This window comes from Miscanthus floridulus, chromosome 15 (assembly GCF_019320115.1).
Source record: "Miscanthus floridulus cultivar M001 chromosome 15, ASM1932011v1, whole genome shotgun sequence".
Lineage (NCBI taxonomy): Eukaryota > Viridiplantae > Streptophyta > Magnoliopsida > Poales > Poaceae > Miscanthus > Miscanthus floridulus.
Genome location: NC_089594.1, coordinates 30,654,147 through 30,672,593, shown reverse-complemented (window position 1 = coordinate 30,672,593; position 18,447 = coordinate 30,654,147). Strand labels below are relative to the sequence as shown.

Sequence of the window (18,447 nt, the reverse complement as noted above, 5' to 3'; positions counted from 1 at the left end):
GACCAATTGAGGTATCTTGGTGTAGCCGGTTCTGCTGTCATAATGGTCCGCAGTGCTAGTTTTTCTTGATGTTTGCTTCTGCAATCCGGAGCCCCTAAGAAAATCACTGCTACCGTTCCCCTAGGTTTTTGGAATCCTTTGTCCTCGTGGTTGTCTTCTTCTCTTTTCTGATTGTCCTCTTTGGTGTCTTCCTTACTATCTTTTCTTGTGTATCGATCTTTGAAAGTATAGCAATTTCCGATGGTGTGCCTCCCACTAGGGTGCAATGGGCAACGTATGTTTTCAATGTCATCATATCTTCTGGGTTTGGTAAACTTCTTTGATTTGTCGGCCATTGCCACAGTATTGTCTGGTCTACGTTTTCTTTCTTGATGTTTGCTATTTCGATGATTTTGCTTGTCCGAGTTGTCCTGGTTGTTTCTATCCGGGAACCTTTCTCGTGTTTTTTCTTCTGCAGTAATCATCTTTTCTACTGTTCGTCTGAATTCTTCATTGTTTCTCGGATTTTCTTTGCAGAAGTCTTGAAATTGCCACCTAGCCATGATTCCATGAGAAAAAGCTTCAATTACTTCTTGTTCGGTTATGTCATGCACTTGAGCTCGTAGTTCGCCGAATCGTCGATTGTAATTTCTGAGACTTTCACCTCCCTTTTGCTTGAGTCCTTTTAATTCTGCATAGGTGATTGGATGTGTAATGATTCCTGCAAAATTCTCACAAAAAGCTCTTTGCAAATCCTCCCAATTTCTGATAGATCCTGGGTTCAGTTTGTCGAACCATTGGAGAGGCATGGCTTCTAGTGCCATGGGAAAGAACAGGGTTTTGATATCGTCGTCTCCTTCGGCTAGTTCAATTGATTGTGAATATATTCTAAGCCATTGCCTTGGTTTAGTTTTGCCATCATACTTGGAGTGGTTAGACGGTTTGAATTTGTGAGGTAATCGTACCAATACAAGCCTGTTCGCGAAACAGGGGAATCTGTCGTGTGTCTTGGTTTCTTTAAATTCGGATTCGGCACCTTCTTCTGGCCAACTGTCGTTCTGACAGGAATAATCTTGCGAGATTGTCTAGGTAGGTACCCTACTCCTAGTCTTCCTTGGTTGTTCAAATCGGTGGCCTTGATTATGTTCCTTCCTACTTCCTTCGTCATGGCTTCCACCCGGCCCAAGTCTTTCGAAAGCGGATTTCCTTTGATTTTGACCTTCTTGCCTGTGGGTCGTTGATCTGGCGGGTAGTCTTGATCGAGCTCTCTCTTCATGCGTTTTCGGGATCGTCGGTCGGAGCAAGTCCTGGAGCTGTTCATACTTCTCACTGGGATGTGAAGTTTTTCCGAGTTCTTCTAATGCTTCTCGAATCTTATCGTAAGGTGTATTCGCCGTGCGTCTCCCCTCGACTTCTCGTTGCGATTTTCTTTTGTCGTACTCAGCCAATTCTGACTCGTATCTGATCCAAGCTTCCCTGTGCTGCCTAGCACGGTGTTGACGCCCTTGCTTCAACTTGTTTTTTCTTTCTCTAGCTTGTTTCTGACTATCTGTTTCTCCGTCGTAGCCTTGGGCAAAAGGTGATATGTTGGATTCTGATTCATCTGATGATCTGACATCGGGTGCTTCTGGGGGATTTAATGGTGACCGCGGTCGTCGAACCATGAGCACTTCTCACGCATGAGTCGTTCTGTTATTGGCGTTAGTTTTCATGCTGTCGGAGTTGCTAATAACTTTAGTGGATGCCTCGGTGTCGTAGATCGAGTCTCCTTCTTGGTAGGGTAGAATTGCTGTCGTCGTCGTGCCGACTAGTTGGGTACCGCTGTCCTCAGGAACAGAACCTAGCCAGTGGATGATGCAGTCTTGGGATGTTATTGTTAGCACGAGACCCTCCTGAGCTCCTGTCAGTGGTATCCCGCATCTTGGATTGAAAGATCTTTCGAACTGTCCCTGATAGGATTTTGCCATGTTGTCGAGCCCAAATGGAAAAGAACTCAACTTCTTGGAAGAACTCTGAGGGTAATCCGAGTTGTTTTGGGTTGTGCTCTGGAATCTTGCCAAAAAAGAACTCGGTTTCTTGAAAGCACTCGGATAAAACTTCGCCTTGATGTTTGAATTCGAATCGGATACGAGTGGCCGTGAAATCTGATTTGAATCGGATACTGTGAGCTGTGCGAATCTTCTGGTGAGCTGATCCGTTGTAGTTGGTGAAACATGAAATTCTTTATGATGATCTGGATCTTTGAGGAGATGGCCCTGAAGCTTGCCGTTGTTGTCTGCCTCGCAGATCCATGAGCCAAAGATGAAAGTTGATCCCGTCGGGAAGATTATGTTGTCGAGGTCCATCGAGTTCTCGGATGCAAAGTCGGCGAAATCCCCTACCTGGCACGCCAGCTGTCGATGTTTCACCACCGATAGCCTGCCATGGGGGTACCCGGGGCAGTATGTTCGGGCTTCGGCGTATGCCGAACTCGATGGTTAACGCAAGACACAGTCGATTTATCCTGGTTCAGGTCCTTGATCGTAGATCGAGTAATAACCTTACGTCCCGTCGGTGTTAGCCTTTGCGTTAGATTGATTGTCAAGTGTTGTGTTGTACAATGGTCCTCTCGTCTCAGGAGTCCTGCCCTCCTTTATATAGTCAGGAGGCCAGAGTCCTAGTCCGTTTACAATGAGATTTCCTAGTAGGATTACTTAATAGCTATACTACTAAGATTACATGGGGAGAATCCTAGTTGGACTAGATATTCTCTCTCCCTTGCGGGGTATCCTGTGGGTCCCGCATCGACAACCACCTTGATCATCTTCACAGGGCCCCGATGCGACGAACGGAGAACCAACTGCACGAACAGAAAATAGCCGACCATAGGAATCGACGAAAACCAAACCAAATCAAAAGGATTCGATCCCTAACTTTGCACAGGCCATCACAAGTGGGTTAGTGAGGATACTCCAACGGATCATCACCCAATTTCTACCCAATCTCCGGGAAATTTCAGATCAAGCCAAGAACACATAAAAGTCCCCCAAAACGAAAATCATTGATTTCTCCGTGCTCGAGTCAATTCAATCAAATTAACTCTTAGGATAGCTTCAAATCATGTCATAGCACGAATCAACGCAAAAATAACGAACAGATTTGGTCTCAAATCGATGAAACGAAAAATCCCCTAAAATAGCTCCGAAAATCACAGCAAAAGGAAAAAGTCAGATTTGGAGAGGAGAACAAGTGCAGCACTACGAGCCGCGGGTCTAGAGCTCGTCGACCGGGGAGGGGGGGGGGCGCTGCCACACCGCGCGGGAGGGCAAGGAGCCGTGGCCATCGGGACAACGAGCGAGAGCAAGAGAGAGGGAGGGGAAGGGAACACTGGAAGAGTCGACGACGGAGAGAGAGAGAGAGGAGGGCAGTAGATATTTTGGGTGGGACTCAGTGTTTGTACGTGGGGCATTTGTAGGGGCGGCTCAATCACCAGCCGCCCCTACAAATAGCAACACCGACGGCGGCTAGTGAGTGAGCCGCCCCTACAAATCGATCCATTTGTAGGGACGGCTCGTATCACCAGCCGCCCCTACTATTCCATTTGTAGGGGCGGCTGGTCTCTGGGTCCCGAGCACGCCCACTGTGGGGCGGCTCCATCACCAGCCGCCCCTACAAAAAAATTGTCCCATTGCTACAAATGTTTTTTTGTAGTAGTGGATAAATCTAGAAAAATGCGAGCATACGTGCCAAGTCGAGGACTTGAACCTTGGGTGGGCAGGTTCCACCACAAGGACCTAACCAACCAATCTTTAAAAAGCTCCGGAATGAAAAACTACCCGTTTAGTTTCGTTCGGTTGAACTTGTCCTCTTCCATGTTCGAATGTCCATCAACATACGAGTGTCCTCATTTCATGTCATCTTTCTTTGAGTTGTGAGCGACGTGTATACCCATCATAGCGAGATATTTGTGACGACTTCCATGAATATAGAGATCTACTTCCTCCATTCTAAATTATAAGATGTTTTAGCATTTCTAGATATATATATTTTGCTATGTATCTACATATACACTTACGTATAGATACATAGTAAAATCAACGTATCTAGAAAAAACCAAAACGTCTTATAATTTGTAACGGAGGGAGTACTAGTATAGTGTCTTGGTTTGGTCCTCAAAGGGTGTACATGTCTTCACGGTTATAAGGACAAGAAATATGTTTCAGAAAAAAAAACTATCATTTCACCTAAAAAAATGGGGAAAGCTTGAGAAGAAAAACAAAAGTAATGACAAAGAAACCGAGAAGGCAGTTAAGAAAAAAGAGAGAAGAAAAGAAAATAATAAGTGCATACGCAGCCCGGGGCTAATTTGCTAATTTGGGCCGATCTGGGCCAGAACCTGGAATCAGATCAAGGCCTAACCTACGGCCCAGTAGAATTGACCCGTCGTCGTCGTCGTCGTTCTTCTCATCCTCCCCCTCCATTCCTGCTTCTCGGCTCTCGCCGTCTCCTCCTTCCTCTCGTAACCCTAGACAACCCATACCCACCCACCAACCACCGGATCGGGAATCGGCATCACTGGGCGCACGAGACCAGGGATTTCGCTTGCAATCCTACGACTCCCATGTCGGTATTCTTCCTCTCTTCTCTATATATATGTCTACAGATTTGTTGCGTATCAGTTGTATGATCCGTCCTCGTGTTAGGAGTACGTTCAGCTCTCCTTTTCATTTTTATACATTCGTGATGAGGGACAGAGGAATTCGTGTGGATGTTATTCTGTTCCCGCGAGCGGTTTCCTCCCTCCGGAGTGTCTCCCGAATCCCGATTGGGTTCGTTCCTCACGGCCACGGACACGGACCGCTGTTTGAAAGGCAAAATTATAAATCACTTGCGTAATGTGTAATGTAATTGCCCGTTTTGCCATTCAGCTTATGAGCGGCAACTAGAATCACTAGATGCTAGTGTCCTAAGTGCTTTAAGACAACGAATTTCAACCAAAATCTCCTTGACTGCTCGATTTGTTGCATATGGTGTGATCAGTGTACATGTTAATCCCAATAGACTCAACTCTGTTTCTTTTCCCTTTTTTTTCGGTTGTGAACCGAGATGTGGAAAATTTAGTTTTGTGACCTTGAGTTTACCGAGACGAATGAGTTCAGCATTCCACGGTGTCATTTAATAGGGTAACGAAAGATGCATGAATAATTAGTGTGTGATTGTATACTCAAGGCACAGCTGCCATAAGTCAGAGCTTGCATTAAGTATGCCACGTGTAATTTGATTGCTGATGCTTCTTAAGTTGTCCAAGTGTTTTGTTCGTTGATTTCAGAACTTCGGATCAGACAGCTTAACAGTTCAACAAATTGGAACTTTCATATGAAACACAAATTGTTTAATCAGTTTTCATAAAGAACCTATTTTTTCTCAATCTTGGGAATTTTATCTGAAACTGTTTCCAGTTTACATATTTGGTTTAATTTACAATTTGAAACTTTCTTGATCTTGTTTTACAAGAAAAAGAGGAGAATGTCCAGGAGCTGAATTTCAATGCTGTCACCCTGATAGCTTTCGAGTTTCATACTTGCACCTATTACTTATTGAGTGAGCAGTGTACTTGTAGTTTCCAAGTTTTGTACAAGAAATGCCCCTTTCTTGGATTATGCTTGAAACATTTGAAAACAGTTCTTTTCCTTCATCCCATGTGGTCTTTTGTAACAGCTTGGTTTATCTTCTGCCAGGGCGGACGCTGAACCTGTTGATCAGAAGAATTACCTTGAGGAACGTTGCAAGCCACAATGTGTAAAATCATTATATGATTATGAGGTGGGCATACAGTTCTCTTAAGGAAAAGAAGGTTGATTCAGTAATTCCAATCACACGGTGAAGACTATATTTGCTAATTTTAACATTGTTCTTGTGCTTCATGGCTATAATACAAATTTTATTTAAAGTATTGCCAGAACATACAAGTTTCAAGTCTGCCCTAACCCTAACACGCTTTAACTTGTGCAAGCACATCCTTTTACCATCTGTATTTCCTGGCCTTCTTTTATCTTTTTCTTTTTAACACAGTCCACTTCAGTTGTCTAGTCATCCTATGGGAAACTTATTAGGATCTAGTGCTTTCTGTTATCTTGTTGTCAGCAGTATACACTGAGTCAAATGGATGCGGCATTGAATTCTGAATGTTATAACCATATAAACATGCTATTTGAATTCAAAGTGAGAAGGGCGGGCCTGGTGCAAGCGGTAGAGTCTTACCGCCTGTGACCGAAAGGTTCCAGGTTCGAGTTGCGGTCTCCTCGCATTGCACAGGCGAGGGTAAGGCTTGCCACTAACACCCTTTCCCAGACCCCGCACAGAGTGGGAGCTCTTTGCACTAGGTACGTCCTTTTATTTGAATTCAAAGAGAAGATATGGATCTGATTAACATAATTTATGTGCCAGTTTGGTTTTTATCTACCACTCTTCTATAGCTGAAACACTGAGCTTGAATTTCTAAGCCACTACGAGCATTGGCAAGCTTCATCTTGATGTTCTTCTTGTGAAGCATGTTTTCTTGTTAAGCTTGTGTGCTTAGTGTTAATTAATGCAAACTATCCTGTGCACAGAAATGCGTCAAGAGAGTCGAGAACGATGGAAGTGGTCAGAAACACTGCACTGGCCAATATTTCGACTACTGGTCATGCGTCGACAAGTGTGTAAGTAGCACTTGCGCGTTGAATAGTTATGAATTAACATTCTTCACTCTTGATCATCATAATCATCATTTGTGCATCAAATTTGTGTTACAGGTTGCACCAAAGCTCTTTGACAAACTGAAATGATGATGGAATGCGACTTTGAAGTGTGATCTCTTTGAGGAACCCAAATAGCTCCAATAAATCCATCCCCTGGCCTCTGGATTTTATTTGCTGATCCTGTAACAGCTAACCGGAAGCCGTTTGATTCATTTTGCTAAACTGTTTGAGTGGGGCATGGAAACAGTACTGCTTTGGCGGAGATTCTTTCAGTGCTTGTATTGAAAGTTTGAAATCATTATCTCATTTTTGGAATTTGTGCATGTGGCTTGGATTGGATCAAAAGTATCATTGGCTCACCTCCTTAACATGCATTCATTAGTATGTACACTATCAAAATAGCGCTCAACTTTATTTAATCCGTTTGATCTTTCACAAATCTACTAGACATAGGATTTTTGGATTACCCGCAAACAATCACTAAGGCAAGTTACTTGAACCCCTGTTGGACATGTCAAATGACGCTGCACGTTTGCTTGTTGCAAAAAAGGTCAGTAATTTCTGAAGTGGATGAAGGCACCCAAACCCTAGAGTTACGCACAGCAATACATTGCAGCAGCATCACTTTACGTTTTCTCACCAAAACTGGGAGGGAGTGGTGCTTCTACCACTAGAGTTGAACACACCAGTGTACATCTTCGGAAAGCAACCTAATGCGAATTGAGCATTGCGCCTTATTGGAATGGCAGATGATGCTAGACATGGCAGCTACTGGGGCAATACATGAAAAACATCCACCCACGTCGTGGCGGTAAATTCTCAGCCGTTGTCATAATAGGTAGCCTAAGCGCTCGAGCCAATTTCCTCTATGTACGAACAATGAAGTGACCATAAAAAATAGGCCCCAAGAAGATTGTTCAAATGTACACAAAAGCAAAACCAACAGGGGGAAAAAATTGATATGCTACATTCATAATTAGCTGACTTGAATCCTAAATATGGCAAATCACTGAGTTGAGAAAAATGTCAGGTATGTGCATGGGGGTTAATCTTTCGTGTTCGAGTTATTTGATGGATCTTGGACCGTCTTTCCTGAAGTTCCCTGTCCAAAGGGCAGAGAACATTCCAGTGTTAATATGATAGTATAACTCTATAGAATATGGTTTGGTGGGGTTTCCTTCTCTAAGGCGTTAAATATGGGAGTTTGGAAATACCTGAACGTGTGCCAAAAGATCCTCTAGTTCGTCTAAAATGTCTGAGAAAGCAGGCCGGTTGGATGGATCTGCTTCCCAACATCTCTGCATTAAGTCCAATAGCTTTGGATGCGTCTTTTTTGGAAGTCCTGGGCGCAATCCCTGGTATGACAGTACATTTAGCACATTTCACAGAGCATATAAGATGCTACAACACCTACTCTTTCTTACCCACCTGTCTCACACCTACAGCCGCTTGGAGAGGGGTCATGGTATCATATGGGATCTGGGAACACCAGAGATCGAAAATTGTCAAGATCCAGCAATTGCAACAATAACTAACCTATAACCATACAAAAAAGAGTAACAATACCTTAGACGTTATCAGCTCCCAGAGAACAATAGCAAAGCTGAACACATCTGCTTTGTTATCATAGGGCTGATGATTTATAACCTACGATGTGGCACCAAAGATTTATCAGAAAGGTATCTAATATTTTATCTCTCTTTACTAGTTACTATAAGTTGTAAATATACGATCTTTTCATAGATCCATTGTAATCTTGAAATCCTACAAAAATGGAAACAGAAACTTTAGTCGCTGTCTCCATATCTGGTTTACTTGTAAGCTTCACTGGGTATACCTTATATACCAAATTTGGGCAACCCTCTCAACAATTAATAGAACGATTCAAAAGGTTCTATCAGCAGCTTGCTCGTAAACTACCAACATGGGTAAGGTCTAAGTTTCTATGTCAAAGTTTTAATATGCAATCACACACTGATACGAAAAGCTTCTATCAGCAGCTTGCTTCTGAAACTACCAACATTCATAAGGTCTGAGTTTCTATATCACGAAAATTTTAATATACAATCACACTGTTCCAGCAAATAGAGCCCGTACCTCAGGCGCCATCCATCTGTACGTTCCAGTTTCAGCTGTCATGATACCTCCTTGATCCTGGAACCGAGCTACACCAAAATCAGCCACTTTCACAACCTAGAGAAACAAACAAAATCATTGATCAGTTGGAGTAATATTTGTCAATTAACATTATTTGTACTGTATGACACATGGCCTCAAGCTCTAATATAGACAATACACACAAATAAAGACAACAAATCCTTAATTTTACTACCGGTATTCTTTTCATCCCATTTTCTCTTACGAATGAAGTGTAAATAGCTAAATGGTACATACATGATCTTTGTCCATTAGAAGGTTGGCAGTCTTCAAGTCTCTATGGATGATACCCCTTTCATGCAAGTAGCACATCCCTTGGCATACATCAACTGCAAACTTCAACAGAGTCGTGAGGTTTAGAACATTATGCTGCTTGTGCACAAAGTCATACAGGCTTCCTCCAGACATGTATTCTGCAAGGTAATTAAAAAAAAGGTTAAAAGAGTATTACAAGAGGAAAATGCTAAAACCTACAACATCTGTTAAAAAGCAAGGTTAAAAAAATATTTTCAGCAGGTAACTAGCAATCCCAGAAGGCTGAAGTTATAACAGGCCAGTACTATGAACAAGTAGGGCTTTGCATTGCACATATTCGGGTCAGATTTTCTGTACGACAAATAGTTTTTTGTAGTTTCTACTAGCCATCAGATGCTACCAAAAATCTCACCTGTAATTATGCAAAATTGTGGTGGTTTTGTGCATGCACCAATGAATCGCACAACATTTGCATGGTGAACTTCTCTGAAAAGTGTGGAAGGTGAAGGCAAATCATACACCATTAAATTATTTCAACCAATTGCAAGTAGGATATAGGATATTCAACTACATCACAAAAGTCACAAGTGATCCCACAAATATTAGATACCTTAGTATATATACTTCTTGCGTAAACTCGTTCCAAACATTCTTATTCAAATGCTCAGCTCTTAGAACTTTAACAGCTACATCCTCACCAAGGTAAGTCCCATGATACCTTCAGATAAGCATAACACAATAAGAAAGCACTACTGAATACAGCAGCTAAAGCACTATTGAATACAGCAGCTAAGTCATCAGAAGTATAAACTGGACTCACAAGTCCCCACAAGAACCAGAAGCAATTATCCCTCCCATCTTCAGAAGTCGTTTGTCGATTTCCCATTCACCACCTTTAACTTGGAAGGGCAGTGTTCTTTCAGCTGCTGAGGAATGAGATGAACCAGACCATGAACCCTGCGTGAGAAGGCTCAAGACAAAGTTTTATTAGTTTTGGGCAATGGAACCCTACAAACCAAATCCTGCATAAACAAAAAAGTAAAACAGAACTTGCCTGCCTAATACACAATCGTAATTTGTATCTGTATATGAACAGTTCAGAAATTACCTCATTTCTTAAAATGGATGCTTCCAGTGCTTTGTGCAAACCATCAGTGTCCTGATAGTAAAATTGTGAGTTAGCATTACTGGAGGGGCAAGTAAAAAATATGGACACTTCCTCCTGCCATTTTACAAAGTAAGTCTTATTACCCCTACCCAGGAGTCATTGTTTCAAAATAAGTCCAGAGAAGAAAACAAGGCTGCAGTTAATGCTACTTTGCCACTCACTAACCTATTCTAACAGTGTGAAAGAGCATAGGTAAATGTAGTTAATAGGGGTACATGTGGTCATTTTCCATCAAACTTTCATTAGATGAGGCTTAGAGCCTCCCTGGGCCTGCTACACACTACACAGTGGTTGACCACTAGGCTAGATTCATATATAACTAGAAAACAATCTCAGGTTCATTCAGAGTTCGTCACCCAAAAAAAAAGAGGATTGATTATGAATCACAATATTTTCGCAAAGTTGTGCACACTCAATGCAAAACAACAAGACAATTGTGGTAATCTCTATCAAGTATGTCGGATGATCCCTTGACTCAATCCTAGTTCTGTTTATCTACAGACTACAAATGATGTGTAGACCATAAGATATCGACTAAGATGGTTAAGTGGAGCAGATTTCAGATTGAACCCCTTGCATCCCTACAGCTAACTGATCTTGTGCAACACAACTTAATATGGATGTTAAGTTGCTTCTATATGCATGTATTAAACAAGGTACTGGAGGCCTCAAAAAATTTCTACAAAATTTATAGGTAGGATATTGGGAAGGATTAGTGCCTCATGAAGAAATTGCAGATGTGTAAATGGGTTATTTCATGAGGCTTGTTGCTTCACATACATGTAACTGCACATGCTAGATAATTTACTAGAACCAGAATAAACTATACAAATTAAACGTGCATCGGTGAACATTGTTAAGGGTGCCCTCACTCAAGATGAATTTATTACTGGCAACTTGCATTGCTAAGAAAGACAAATCCTTTAATTCTCAAGCAAGTTGGGGAAGGTTAAGTCTAGGAACAACCACAATGTATTGATCTCAACAATTCAACTAATGCCATGATAAAGGTCTAACATATTACCTCAATGGGCCAGCCATCAACTACAAAAACATCAAGAGAGTAGCCATCATGGGTAGAGAAAACGTGTGCTTCTCTGATGTTCAATCCAATGTCAGATAGCAATGCAGACAGCTGGCAAGAAATGTTTAGTTAGATGCTGTACTGTGAATAAAAGGTCCAATTATGTGCAATGTAGTGTGTACAATCCAATACATGCTTGCAGAAAAATATCCTTTAGCAAGATAGAAATCAACCAGGAGTGCTCAAATTAGACTTCGGGATATCAATTATTAAAATAAAAAAAACTCGAGCATGACAACATTAGTTGTAAAGCTTTGTATATGGATTAGAAAAATGCTATAACATCTTGATATCTTAAATATGTATCAAAACTTGTGGATAATTTAAAAGGTACACAAAATTGCTGACCTGACTAAGGAGCTTTGGCTTGTCAATTGTGGAGAAAACGACCTCATGAATGTGAGTATATGGTGTGTCCTGCCTGTGAAATATACAGTCAAGATTAATACATTGAAAAATAAAGTTTTGTGTGAAACATTTGTCTTGGGCATATCATAGTTATTATTCATGCAATTGCAAATGCACGAGTTTTTTTTTGTACAGAATTAGGAACTACTTGAGATGAATTTCTTCAGGCATACAGGAGAGAAGTATATCTATTCTGCATCTGCTTGTTTATCTGATGCACAGACTACAGAAGTGAATGTGTGCTTTTGTACAGACGTCAACAAGTTTGATCTGTGTGACTCACTAACTCCAAGCTCCAACATATATTAGTATTCAAAGGGTCGCAGCCTTCACAATAGTTAGAAGGAAGGTACAGGAAATGGGCAACTATGTCGTACAAAGGCTGGCCATTGCTCACCAGGCCAAGTTAAATGTTGCGCCAGGGTTTTTGAGTTGCACCTTTTCAGAAAGATTCTCTAATTAACTAAAAGCTCCTTTTTTGGTGCACAGACAAAAACAAAACTAAAAGGACTTTGATCCTCCATGAATTCAGGAACATCAACTTGCCTGCAATATCTGGACTCTTAAAATGAGAGAGAGGAAATTTTATTTGTACCTCCTAATATTGCATACACTCACTACTTTTTTGTGCATTCTATAGCACGTCTGCTGGTTTCTTTTCACACGCACATATATTACCCCCCCCCCCCCCCCCCCCCCCCCCCCCAAACCCACCCCGGTTAGAAATTATAGTTTAATTTGGCTTTATCCTAAATCAAATTTCTCTAACCCTGACAAACTTTTTTTTAAATATACATCTACGAGTTCAAATAAATGCACTATCAAAACAATGAAACATATTTGATGGAGAATCTAATTTGATGTTGTAAATGTTTATGAATTTTTCTAAAAAAAACTTGGTCATTAGAGAAGTTTGACTTAGGACAAAGCCAAAGTGAACTATAATTTAGAACGGAGAGAGTACTCTAGTAATTGCGCCACAAGTACCCTAGGACATAAAGATATTCTAATATATATAACCACTCAGCCAGCGTGTGCAAGAATCATAACTTTAGTGAAGAGTGAAGGCAATGCAAGCAGTGTTTTAAAGGCGTCGCCTAGGCGTCGCCTAGGCGACGCCTAGGCGTCCAGGCGTACCCAGCTCGCCTTGGGAAACAGTGGCGCCTTGTCGCCTAGGCGTCGCCTAGGCGCCGCCTAGGCGTCCAGGCGTACCAAGCACTCGCCTGGACGCCTAGCCGCCTTTAAAACATGGAATGCAAGACAAGGTTTTTAGTACAGACTACAAAAAGGCAATGAGCCACATGTTACTATGTTACTAGCAATGTAGCATTCAATTTGCGGATCCTCAAAATCTTTCGAAGTAGCACATGTCATAGGCATCTACCTTACAGAGAGATCGTCACCATCATCATCCCCTTCAGATGCATCGGAGTCATATGCTGGATCCAGATCTTCAATCTTTGATCAAAGTTTAGAGTCAATTTGACAACTCCAATTTCTATTGCGATACTAAAGATAAGCAAGCACTAATGCACGGGAAACATTTAGCCTTGATAAGAGATGAAAGAAAAGGTAAAATCGCAATCTAATAGACCTCTCTTCCGAATCCTTAGAATACTAGACCAACTAAACATTAAAGCATGATATGAATTGCCTGTAAAGAATAAAGATCTTTTATTATCTAAACAAAAAGAATATAAATAAGATAAACAGAAAAGTTGGTAGCAAGCTGCTGGGCTCAAGCTCAAGGTAGGTTTCAGGCCCTGTATTGTACTTGTACGAATGATGTATCAGTCAAAGCCAGTCACTCTCTCCCTTGTTCACATTTTGCAAGATGTTATTAAGTGTACTGTAAATACATATTAGCAGTTTAGCACCAACAAAACAAGAAAACAAACTCAATTACCTATTAACTATCTTTTAGTTGAACTCTCACATAATCATCCATAAAAGATACCCTAAAAGAAATTTGGCAAGTGGAACTCTTTCTCCTCCTATGGCAACTACTGTTTCTCAATCCAACTTATCCTTCATACTTAACAAATATAGAACAAACTATCAAAATCCAGTTGTAGCACACGAGCTGAGTTATAGTTCTTACAACCAAGCATGTATTCAAATGGCACTAAATGGCTGCTGCAGAGAGCACTGTGCTAGTTCACAGTGACGAATATGGCAACTGATTACTGGCACTACCATTTTTTTCAGATATGCCTATACAGCAATCAGGCGACTTGAAGCCTACCCTTTTTTTGCCATTGGATCTAAAATGGGTGTCTAAGATCAAACCTCTCTCCCTTATCTCCTTCCTATCCCAGCTCGCTATTTATCCACATGCACTACCACAAGCGCTTGCATGCATAGCCGCACCCCCCCCTTCTCCAGCAAATCCGAAGCTCGTCCACCAAACAGGCTTCCGGCGGCTCTCCACTGAGACCATCTCTAAATAATTGAAGCTTGATGCACCGCCTCCTCCACACCAACCGCCATCCTCCACCGCGGCAAGCGGCACCCCCGCCGGCCGCCGCCTTGCTGTACTGTCCAGCTCTAGGCGAGAAGCTCCCCGCAGTCCTTTAAGCTCGGAGGCCACAGGTAAGGCACAAACCCCCAACCCCTGAACTCTAACCTCAAAGGGGCTGAGGAAGATGCCGTCGTGGCATTCATTGATTGGATGAAAAAAAAATCGAGTGAGGGGAGGCTTCAAATCACTTGAGGTTTACCTTTCCTGTTCTTTTTCCAAACTAAACTTCGGTAACAATAAAATAAATTGAAACCACTAGCCACTAAAAGTAGCTACTGATATCATATAGCACATAGTAGTTTATTGCAGAACTTTACAAACTCTAAACCAACATATGGAAGAGCCTTACCCTCAAGAAACGGACATAGAATGCAGGGCGCCTATCAGGATCCTTTGCTTCCACCAACACGCTCTGGTGGACCAAGACATCGGCTGCTTTGTCAACATTGATATCCAGCTGATAGCTACGGTATGAGAAAACAAAAGAAGAACCAATGTTAGCTTCATGATTATACAAGTAAGACAACGGAAGAATTAATTAATTGTTCTATAGCAATTCTAATACGAAAACAGAGACTGCAGTTACCAGCTTCCTTTGAATATCATAAAAGTGAACTACTCCACACATGGAGAATACAGAGGCAAACTACAAGACTAAGGGATAAGACTCTGACTATGTGTTCAATACAAGATAACTACAAGACTAAGGGCTAGTATGCAATTGTTAAGCCACACTGCGCTCTGGTACACATTTATTTGTAAGAATATTCGCTAACTTGAGAATTTTGCTGCTATCGGTCTAAAAGAGATGCTTCGGAATTTACTTTTTATATAGGTAAGACAATAACTCAGAACGAGGGTGAAAGCTTTCCTTTTTTCCGGACGGGTGTGAGCCAGCAGATGATTCTAAGAAACCCTGTTCACTCCATTTACTTCCAAATTTAGCTTAATCACAGAGCACACCAGATCAAAATCGAGCCAGACATGGCTGCTAGAAACCGTTCCAACATCACAGTAGTGTAAAATTGTAAATCCATCGAGTCCTGAAGCAAACAGTACGGAGTCAACTCCGATTCCATCGCCGAGTCAAACAACGGTCTCTTAGCACATCAAGCACGGAAGCACCAGTTGGTCAAACATAAACATGCTACAAAAATTCACCCTTAAACGAAGCTCACCACCAAACTTCGCGATTCCCACTCCCAAAAGCTCAAAGCCGAAACAAGCACGCTACCCTCCTTGACCGAAACAATGATTTCCACAACCAGGGGCTCTAAAGTCTAAACCACGGCAAGCACGCCTAAGATGCGGCAGGCGAGTGTGGTAATGGATCAGCACCTGTGCGGGAGCCGCCCGAAATGGGCGGCGAGCCTGTCGCGGAACTCGGGGTCGGACGCCTCCGCGTGGCCGTCAGCGACGAGGCGCTCGAGCACCTGGGCGCAGATGTCGCGGGCGCCTCCGCCGCTCCCGCCCCCGCTCCCGCCTCCGGAGCCGGCGGGCGCTGGGGCGGCAGCGTCCTCGCGCGGCGGGGACGAGCTCTCCCCGACGCCCTCCTCGACGGGCCCACCCTCCTCCGCCGCCACCATCCCCCGCCTCGCCTCCCTCACGCCGCGCCGCACCGCACCGTCACCTGCCCCGCATCGCCGCCCCTCGCGCCTCCTTAGCTTCGCCTCCCCCACCCGCCAGCTCGCTCCAGTCGCGTGTTCTAGAAGCTTCGCGGGCGCTGGGCGCTCTTCTCGGCAGTCGAAGGCGAGAAGGATAGGAGTGTGGGACACAAGAAGAAGAGTGGACGCGCGAGGTACGAGGAAGAGAATACGAGGCTGTTCCAGGGGTAAACACGTCTTTTCACGTAGGGACCTCGGGGACGAGAATGTGTCGGACCACGGGGGCCTCGTTGCGAAAATGTTGTGCGCCGTGGGCGTCGTCCTTGCCGTTCGGAGCCCGTGTGGGGCCCCGGTGGCAGTGAGAGGAAAACGGTGGACGTGGTGTACGGAGGACACTGGTTGGGCGACAGGGATGGGGGGTTTTCTGCAGGGGGTGCTGCTAGTGCACGCCACGAAGTTCTTCTCTTGCAGGTTTTCTGGTGGGCCCGCGCTTCTTTTAGAAGCAATGATTCATGGCGTGAAATGGGATAAGAACAACGATTGGAAGGGATGATTAAGTAGTGCCGCCACTCTAATGGTACTACGGTTATGGTGCCGTTCGGCTGGTCATAAAAGCCGACTTGTTCGACTTCTTTTTTCAATCTAAACAGTATTTTTCTTTCACAATAGTTCAGCCGAGACAGTATTTTTCAGTCAAATTTAGCCCAGCGAACAGGCTATATAGTATTTAAGTAGTAGCAAGTTGATCGAGACACAATAATTCTAGTCTCCAAGAACACTGGGTGTTAAGTCGTTGTCATAGCTTGTTTATTTTAAGTTTATATATAATAACCAAGGGCTTTGCACGTACATTTATCTTACACGACACCTTTAGCAAAAACACCATGTCTTTCTAGCATGACATAACCAAAAATTCAAGCAAATAAACGAGATTTCTCTGTTAGTAGATATGAATGGGTCATGAGACCTAATGCCACTAACACCTATTTTAGATGTCATACCATTTGATCAGCGAGTAGATTGCTAACCAATATCCCAAAACGTCCCGAGTATACCAGCTCAGTCAAACTGTCATCTCGCAAATTGCAAATAAGCAATAGCTTATTGAAGGAAGGAGTGGTGAGGTTACCAATAAAAAAAAGCTTAGTACAATGGTCCATTTCTTTTTGGCTTATGGGTCTCGGCAATCTAACAAAAATCTTGATGAATTGTCAAGCCAAACATCAACATCTCAACTGAAATTAGAAGTTGATAGTGTCTCACTCGAGGATGATCCTAAGCATTATTCTTTGATCCAATCATCCAACAATTTAATATTGCCATAGTTGTTCGATAAACAACAAATTACACTAATTTCTTGCAACGAAAAGATAGGCGACATCAATTAGTACGCATTCTCCAAAGTAGTTGGTGCTAGACACAAGTCATTTTCTAACAAATAGTTAATTTATGTTTAATAATGGAATGAACGCATGATATTTGAAATGAGATATGCTAACTGACTGGCCCACTAACTAAATATAGTTAGCATAAGAAACTTGAGATAAATTGTCTGTTCAAAGTTGTACGTACGCGGTACGCCTGCTCAATTATTGATCAACATAATTTTAGCAATTTTCTCAACCAATAATTAATCTCAAAATTTACCGTAGCTTATTGATGAACTAGTACGTACCAGGAGTGTGAGAATATTAGGCCTACGCATTCTGTGAATTTTACATAATAAGCCTTGCTACATTTTTCTTTCTTTCATGGGTCTTATCCAACAAACATTATTTGAATGCCAAAATTTGTAGTCTAGGAAAGCATCGCCTGTCTCATCAAAACTACAAAAATAGCTTGTGTTCCTCGAGGTCGTTGATCCTAAGCACATTCTTTGATCTCCAAACTAATCAAGATTATAGTAATCGTACAATAATAGCAACAAAGGGTATCATCATATCAACATAGACCAGCCAAGTCCCAGCCTAGTTGCACTGAAACCTGCCTGGTATATACCATTTTCTCGTGCTCTCTCGGCTCACCCATGACGTGAACGAAATTGTTCTATTGGAAGGACCAAAGGAAATGACAGGAACACCCCTGACGTTGATGGCTCTAAACCTTGTTTGGGCTTGTTGTTTGCCTTTATCCAAAATGTGGATTGGAACAAGCCGTAGTAGTGGTGGATGGAATCTGCTTGAAAGTGGGCGAGGGAAGGGGAGAACCTGAGCTGATGGGATCTCACTTTGGGGTCCATATATGCATGCTTATTCCCACGCAACGCAAGCATGTCACAATCCCCTGTTGCATTCGTCACCTTGTTAAGTGCACCAAGATTTGCACAAGGTTGCCAATGATTCCATACATCTACTTATTCCAATATTGTTTTCTCAGCGCTTGTACAAATCTATATAGGAGCTAGATGTCGATCAAAGTTAATGCCCGTAGTAGAATGATTAAACTACCTATAATTACATTTTATCGGCTCTTTTTACATCGAATGGCTAAAAAAATTCCTTCGGAGCACCGTACCAAGTTAGGTAGTTTATATAATGTAAGTTTAACTTTTC

General features: G+C 42.5%; 1 protein-coding gene and 1 long non-coding RNA gene across 3 annotated transcripts; one reads left to right on the top strand and one right to left on the bottom strand.

The window, feature by feature from the left end:
* Positions 1 to 4,201: 4,201 nt before the first annotated feature.
* LOC136506680 (uncharacterized) lies at positions 4,202 to 6,623 on the top strand. Its single transcript, XR_010771695.1, has 3 exons — positions 4,202 to 4,585; positions 5,697 to 5,781; positions 6,570 to 6,623. It is a non-coding gene; the product is annotated as an uncharacterized lncRNA (long non-coding RNA).
* An 881-nt stretch (positions 6,624 to 7,504) lies between these two features.
* Positions 7,505 to 16,069, bottom strand: LOC136506678 (serine/threonine-protein kinase STY46-like). 2 transcript variants are annotated; one of them, XM_066501573.1, is made up of 15 exons: positions 15,630 to 16,068; positions 14,641 to 14,755; positions 13,155 to 13,228; positions 11,711 to 11,783; positions 11,303 to 11,413; positions 10,219 to 10,269; positions 9,931 to 10,067; positions 9,721 to 9,828; positions 9,523 to 9,596; positions 9,093 to 9,268; positions 8,796 to 8,891; positions 8,265 to 8,345; positions 8,127 to 8,177; positions 7,913 to 8,053; positions 7,505 to 7,800 (listed from the first exon to the last, which is right to left on the bottom strand). In XM_066501573.1, the coding sequence occupies exons 1-15, from the start codon at positions 15,875 to 15,877 to the stop codon at positions 7,744 to 7,746; spliced, it is 1,593 nt and encodes a 530-aa protein (XP_066357670.1). In that variant the 5' UTR covers positions 15,878 to 16,068; the 3' UTR covers positions 7,505 to 7,743. The 2 variants fall into 2 exon arrangements, with proteins under 2 accessions (XP_066357670.1, XP_066357671.1); XM_066501574.1 differs by lacking the exons at positions 7,505 to 7,800; positions 7,913 to 8,053; positions 8,127 to 8,177 and having other exon boundaries at positions 8,326 to 8,462; positions 15,630 to 16,069.
* Between the last annotated feature and the right edge of the window lie 2,378 nt (positions 16,070 to 18,447).

Bases quoted from the DNA above. Each gene is read 5' to 3' on its own strand.
- LOC136506678 (XM_066501573.1), bottom strand. From the start codon at position 15,877: ATGGTGGCGGCGGAGGAGGGTGGGCCCGTCGAGGAGGGCGTCGGGGAG. The intron at 13,229-14,640 runs GTAAGGCTCTTC...CTTTGATCAAAG, and splicing joins TCTATGTCCGTTTCTTGAGG to ATTGAAGATCTGGATCCAGC. The intron at 8,346-8,795 runs GTACGGGCTCTA...GCCACATCGTAG, and splicing joins ACAGATGGATGGCGCCTGAG to GTTATAAATCATCAGCCCTA.